Consider the following 7,293-nt stretch of genomic DNA (forward strand, 5'->3'; position numbering starts at 1 on the left):
GAAATCCCCAAGGAACAATGGATAATTCCTGGGTAATTCCTCCCTGGGAGGCTGATAGCTACTTACATGACACCTTTAATATAAGGGACATGGAATCCACCTGCTGGAAATTAAAGCAAATTAATCTTGCTCCTTCAGAGCTTCAAAGAATGGCCAGTTCCCAGATTTGCAGAGCTACAAGAAGTTTGCTTAAGCTCTAGCAAGTTTTGAAACCAGAAAATAACATTAATGAATACCATTTTAAAAAATCAAGTACCTCTCAGATCCTCCCTCAAGGACACCAGAAAATGCTTTACATTTAAGTTTAAATTAAATTAATGCTTCTGTCTCTATGACTAAATGGTACCAAAATCCAAGGCGTAGCTTAATCTGCAAGACTGGTGCTGTCAGTGAGAGTACTACACTTACACTGCCCACTTTGTCACCTCCCTGAAGTCTGTGTAGTAGTACCTACAAAGCTGAGCAGCCTTCCCCGTTCAGCCTGCGCCTGTGTCCTACCTACTCCATCAGGCCCATTACTTTCCTCAGGCATCATTTGTAGTGTCTGCAGACCTCCATCAGGAGATCCTGCATCAGGAAAATCTGGCATAAACTAGAAATCATAGGATGCTACAGGAAACACATAAAGGAGAGGAAAGCACTGCAAATTCCTCCTCTAGAAGTAGCCTGTTGAGAGCAGAGTGTGTTACCATGATCATAATCCTTCTCAGTGGATGAGCTAGAAGCTTGCTGGGTAACATCATGTCTAAGGGTTCTCCTGAACTGGTAAGAGAAATTCTCTCAAGCCTGATTAAGATGAAATTGAGCTAAGAACAGGTCTTCCTGTTAAGCAAAATCTTCATATATAACGACTGCCTGGGCGAGAGGAAGAAATTACATCCTACGGAGGTCATAGCTACACACAGGGCAACCGGAGTGAGCAGCATGGAAAGTGGCTTTCACAGGGGTGAATCCACCTGTGTAATAGTTTCAGCTGGAGGCTCAGAAGCAAAGGAATTCATTTTAAGGGGAAGTCACCATTTCCAATTAAAAAAATAAACATCACACAGAGTGCAGATTTTAACTTTTTTTTTTTTTAACTCCGGTTTCCATTTTTCCCACAAGCAGACTTTGTTTAACAATAGTTCAAGAAGTACTGTAATGCTGACTACAGTTAAAAGGAAACATGTTGGCACAAGACAGTGCCAAAGAAGTAACAAAATAAACAGGATAAATAACCCGCTTTACACATGCTGAACAAAATAAAAATAACATGCAGTAACCTTACAATCCATACTCTGTACAACAGCTTAAGGTAGTCCTTACTACACCGTACTCTTACACCAGTAACAGACACCTATTAGTAAGAATACAGACTTTAACAAACTGCTTATTTCAAGCAAAACAGCGATGCAATATGAATCAACTCAAGAAGTTCAATGGTTCCAAAGAAGCCAGAGACAGTGGTGAGTAAGCACACAACAGTGTACAAGGCGACGATCTCAACCAAGAGGTTGAAGCTAGTGGTTCTTCAGCCACACCTGTGTTTAGTTCCCTGCTGGAAACCATATCACATTGACATCTTCTTGAGCTTATGGCTGTTAAAAGAATGAGAGAACACACATAAATAATGACCTCAGCCACAGGCCAGTTACAGGTTTCTCTTTTCAAGGTCTAGCACCTCCTGAGAGAACAGGTCAGGTGGAAAAAGGGACATATGACATGACTGTCCCCGAGAAGACTAAAAAGCAGTAGCCATATCTGACAGGAGATGGAAAGACAAATGTGTTCAGCATTGCCATCAGAAATGACATTCAGGAGATGTAAGAAATAGCCTTTAATGCTCTGTTTTCATCAGTCTGGTAGTAATTAGATTTTCAGATTCCTACCTCAGGAAAAGAAGATGTTTCTTCACCCAGCCATCCCTGGGATTTACACAAGCGTTTAGCCCACTATAGGTGTGGAAACTGGAAAAGAAACAGTGATAACGAGATCATTAGAAATCCCTGCTGGTAAATACTGTGAAGTATGAATATGGGGTGCTCCGCAACCCCTCCATATGAAAGTTCTATATGAACAAAAAGGAACACCTAATGAAATTTAAATGTAATAGCTGCCCCACTCTCAGGGATACTTTTTGGACCATAAAATTGTGCTGTATTTGTTGGAACCATTGAGAAAAATTTGCTGGATGCCAGAAATAATTTGTGAGACCAGGGAGAATAGTTGCTGCCAAGCTAAGGTGACAGATCAACATTTAGGAGGGCTAAACCTTGTGGGGGAAAAAAAAAAATCTGATCTCTGCAAATTAAGAAGACTCTTGTTACTTATGTGTCTGTTATCAGGTTTAGGCAATGGAATGCCCTGTGTTGGCTAGAGTGGCCCTCAGCTGGAGAGGAAGCATGTCCCTGTTTGCACAACTGATTCCTAAACAGTCAGATTTGTTTACATTGTACAGACATCCTGTGACATAGTAGTCCCTGTCAACTAGAGGTTGTGTATTTTGTTTAGAGGTATCATATACAATTTATTCAGTTAATTTAATGTTTTGAAAAAGCAAGAAAAAATCATGCTTGTAATGTTCAAATCATTGTTTCTGCCCAAACAGACATTCTGAGGTCAATACCTGTCAGAAAAAGCAGGGGATCTTCTGCAAAGTAACTTACATGATCGCATGGATGTTGCAGACTTCACCGGAGAGCTGTTCAGTGTAACCCTTTAGGGCCCACCGAGGCAGGCGCACTTTGGTGTAAGACAGGCAGCAATCCTGGTTGCTTTGTGCTGGAATGAAGGAAAACGACAGAGTAAATGACACCCGTTTGGACCATGCTGCCTAGGGTAGTGGCTCTTCAGCCCCCGGGCTGGATAGGCAGAGCTCACCTTCGGAGGGGCGGCACAGGAGCAGCGCCAGGAGCCCCAGCAGGGAAAGCAGGACCATGCTCTTGCTGCTGAAGCCAGCCATTCCCACTCTGCAGCAGCTCTTCTCCAGGGAGTGCTCGGCTGCTGCCTGCTGATCCTGCCAGCCTCCCTGCACCTCCACCTGCTTATAAAGGGGCGGCAGGAGCCGCGGGAATTCACACGCGGGCGGGTTCCACTGTCATCAGCGGGTTTCCCCACAGCAAATTCCATCGCGCCCGGTTCGGCCCCAGCACACCTTCCTGGTGCTATAAGCGGAGATAACAGCGTGCTGGGGAAGTTTGTGTTCTGTTTTTTTTTTTTAAAGTAGGTTAGAAGATTCAGCCAAAAAGAAAAGGAAATAAAAGGCTGTGAGGTAATGGTTCTGTGGGTGAAGCATGTGTATTTTTAGGGGTAGGAGTGTGGGTTGTGAAATGAGGAAAGTCAAATGTAGGTAACTCTCGATGTTACCTACAGAAACTGCAGGACTGCTGCGCTCTGGTTTAATAAGCCTAGCTTGGGGGCAGAGGGAGGTGGGCCTAACCCAGCCAGATTCATGTCAGTATGGCATGCTCACGGGAGACAGGCAGTTGTCTGCAATGATGCCAGAGCAAACCGCCTGGCCAACACAGTAACATCAGGCTTTCCAGATTACTGCTTTCTGAGATCTAGATTATAGCATTGGTGGGGACATGTATTCATGGAAATGGGTTTCTTTTACCATACTGTCACTTTCTACCAGCTTGTTACACGTCTGAACTGTTTTGTCTGAAACAGAGTTAGCTTACAAGCAACTTGAAATGGGGTCCATATTTCCTAAGGAACCTGTACTGTCCAGAATGCATTAATGCTGCTTCATAAGCAGTAGCCGTTACTGTCCCCTGCCAAACTCTTCCCGCTATGGTGACTCCTGAACATTCAACTAAAACACACACAAGCTTAAAACTGCCCAGCGTGGCTCTGGAGGCATGCCAGAGAGAGACTGTCATCGCTGCGGTACACTTTGAGCTGCTCCTGGAGGCTGCTACTTTCCAATGCCGCTTAGTGACCTGTGTGAAATGAAGGTGATGGCTGCGGGCCATGTCCTGGTCAGCTGGTGCACACGGGAGCTGCTGCCAGCCTCAGGTGGTTATAGGGTAACCTGAGCCTGAAGTAGCTTCTCTTAAGGTAAAGCTCTGGGACACGGTCATAATCAGTTTGTGATGATGTGTCTTCTGTTCTGCAACAGACTACCAGCACCTCTCACAAAGTGTGCATTCCTATAATTTCTTCCTAGAAATGTAAAAAATTTGAACTCTAGAAGAGATTGTTATTCAGAGAAATTAATTTTTCTATACAATAGCCAGAATTTAGAGAAGCTCATATGGCTGGGGTAGCTATGAGCAGGCTTGCAGCATGCATGGCATCACATCTGGTGGAGATGCTTCTCCTCAGAGTCACTGCCAAGGAAAAGGGGAAGAAGCAGTAAAGATACCATGCCCTTTTTGTAACTGCTTTATGGATTATAGTGGAATGCCATAAAAATACATTAAGACCACTGCTTTCAATATGCAGCTCTTTCTGAACTAAGTACTGTAAGCATTAGGCAATGCTGCAAAATAGTTAACTAGAATGGTGACACCTGAAATGACGTAAGTTTGGCTTGCTAGCTTTTTCATTTCCATAAATATAATAGTTAATCTTGAGTCACACATAACTTTCTGCATTGACAGGTATCAAGAAACATCAGATTGGCAATAAGCAATTCTCTGTCTTCCCCATTAGCACCACTTTTTTTTTAACTGGCTGTCCAATAAAAAAACTGGAATTTTTTATTTGATTATTAATTTTCAAACAGGAGTTCGCACCATCCAGTCTCTATCAATCAAGATATGAAAATTAGGGATTGGGTGTTCAACCTGCATTCCTTCACTTTCACACTCCCATTCCACTTTCACTCTCCCATTTCACTCTAGCATCAACACTAGAAAAGTCTCCAGCTAGTTTAGAAGAGAACTTTCTAAGATTGTCAAAATAGTAACCGTATCTTCTAATCCATGGATTAGTATCAAGAGCATGAAAAGCACTAGGCAAACAACAATTTTAAAAATTACTAAGAAAGCTATCTAAAAAACTGAGATCAGTTTATCTCCTGTCTTGCTAATGTGCTTGTTACTTCCCAAGTTAACCTCTCTCCCATTAATTTGGAGTCTTGAGACATAATTCATTGGGATTATTAGAATGTTTATTGATTGGGCAGCACATCCTTTTTTAAAAAGGCTAGTACCTTAATTGGTTAATAAAAACACCGTTATTAGAAGTATTACTTCACAAATATGACTTCAATTAATACTGAGTTACAAGTCTTCTGTTTACTATTAGTACTGATACAGCAGTTACCTTAATATGTTGGTTAAATTATCATAAAGAAAACTGAAAAAATCACTAGTAAGTGCTATTAAATGGCAATTCAGCTGCCTTGCCTCCTGCACTGAGTATTAAGGTACAAGTCTATCCTTCCTTACAAGTTTATCCCTTCTTATTCCCGCTCCAACACTGTCTTTCAGACATGGACCTGGTGGAACGGGTAGTGGGTTGTCCGCAGGGGTCGCCCCCATCATCCCAGGGAGCTTGGGCCCACAGGCTGACTTCACCACTGCCCCTCCTGTCACAAGATCCTCCCATTTCTTGCTCTCATTCTTCATTTTATACCTTATTCACCTTTTTTTGCTTTTCTTGAACCCACCTTCTCACCACCACCCTGCATCTCCATTCCTCTGTCCAAACTTCCCGCAAACAAACAACTCACCCCCTAATTCCTTTTCCCCATTGATCCCAAATCTGTTACACCCATATCCAACTTTGGTGTTTCTTATGCCATTTCCGAGGCAATTAGAGGCCTCGCATCTCAAATCTCCCAAATCTACAACCTCATTTCTTCTCCACTCAGTGCTTTACACTCCTACTTACACCTCGCTAAGCACCAGCGGTTTGGACACCAGAGCAATGACATCACCCAGCTAGTGCTCACCCCGTACCTCTGCCCTCAGGCAGTTTTCATCACACCTCAGGTTCCCACCAGAGGCCACGAGTTCCCACCAGAGGTGGTGTGCCTCGTGTCACAGTGGGACGCTTGGGCATGGCACTCCATTCATCTCACGATTCGAGATAAAAGGCACCAACTTCAGGATCACCGTCCTTTTATTTGTACTTAGTGCGTACAAAGTACCTTCAGTTTATCAGCACAAAGTAGTTAAAAAAAAAGGCAAAATCAAGAAAGTTGCCTGCTCGGGCCTGGTATGACTCATGGCCATATCTTATCAGTCTTTACAAGTCCATAATGCAAATAGAAGGGGAAAAAAGTATAAAAACAAGGAGGTATTTATGTGGTCAAGGGAAGTGATTATTCCCTGTGGACAAGGGGACGGTGATTGTTGTCCACCCTGCCCCAGTGAGACTTCCGGCCTGTGTGACCAAATGGGACCATGGGGACTGCAACACAGGTGGGCGAGTGGGCCGTCAGGCTCCAAGCTGGCAACCAGCACCGCAGAGTCTGTTCACGGGCCAGCAGTGGGTGGCCATTGCTGGCCCAATGCCTGGTGTTCAGTATCCCAACACTGCTGCAATCAGCAGGCTGCACATGGCGTGGGGGTCAGCGCGGGGACCACCAGGCCGAGGGAGGCCATTATTTGCCTACAAGGCTGTGCGGGGAGGGCTGTGCCCAGAGTCCCCTCAGAGGGGCACTGCCAAAGCACAAGGGGCAGCAGTCACAGGTTGTGAAAAGGGAAATTCTCATCAGACAGTGAAAAACCCTCTTCATAGCAAGGGGAGTGAAACACTGTGACAGGTTGCCCGGGAGGGGATGTGAAAGCCCACTTTGAATGCCCTTGGAGATATTCAAACCTCAACTGGACGTGGCCCTTCCCTGAGCATGATCTTACGCTTGCGTTCCTTCCCAAGACACGGCCAAGGCAGCATTATTTTTACTGGTTTTGTCATGTCTAATGCCTCTTTTCTTTAGTTTCCTAGTTATTTGTCTCTTCCCAACTTTCCTTTGCTGTAAGTTTCTCAACTTCCGTCCCTCCTGTTATCCCTCCTGAGACGCCCTCACAAAGCCTTCTCTTCCTCGCTGTTGCTGAACTGACAGTAAGACAAAGCCCCAAAACACAGGTGGACCAAGTTCTCAGCCTCTCCCAAACACCCCCTCCTGTTGTTCCAGGCCACAGGGATCAGGACAAATCCCTCCTGCATGTATCAGAAAAGATGAGGCAAAGACAACCTAGGTGCCACTCAGTTAGAGCTGTGAAAAGAGGGGAAATTCATCAGGGGAAAACTGAGTCTTTCCCAAGGTAATATTGGGAAACAGATAGTTCTGAGCAGTTTGGGAGTGCTAAAGAGGAGAGCTGGGGAGTCAGACTGTTCTCAAGACTACAAATGACA

At 44.5% G+C, this 7,293-nt stretch overlaps 1 protein-coding gene across 1 annotated transcript; it reads right to left on the reverse strand.

Annotated features, from left to right (window-relative positions):
- Positions 1–1,337: 1,337 nt before the first annotated feature.
- CCL20 (chemokine (C-C motif) ligand 20) lies at positions 1,338–2,941 on the reverse strand. Its single transcript, XM_010147434.1, has 4 exons — positions 2,860–2,941; positions 2,646–2,760; positions 1,869–1,946; positions 1,338–1,577 (listed from the first exon to the last, which is right to left on the reverse strand). The coding sequence occupies exons 1-4, from the start codon at positions 2,939–2,941 to the stop codon at positions 1,550–1,552; spliced, it is 303 nt and encodes a 100-aa protein (XP_010145736.1). The 3' UTR covers positions 1,338–1,549.
- Between the last annotated feature and the right edge of the window lie 4,352 nt (positions 2,942–7,293).

Source organism: Eurypyga helias, unplaced genomic scaffold (assembly GCF_000690775.1).
Source record: "Eurypyga helias isolate BGI_N326 unplaced genomic scaffold, ASM69077v1 scaffold43012, whole genome shotgun sequence".
NCBI lineage: Eukaryota > Metazoa > Chordata > Aves > Eurypygiformes > Eurypygidae > Eurypyga > Eurypyga helias.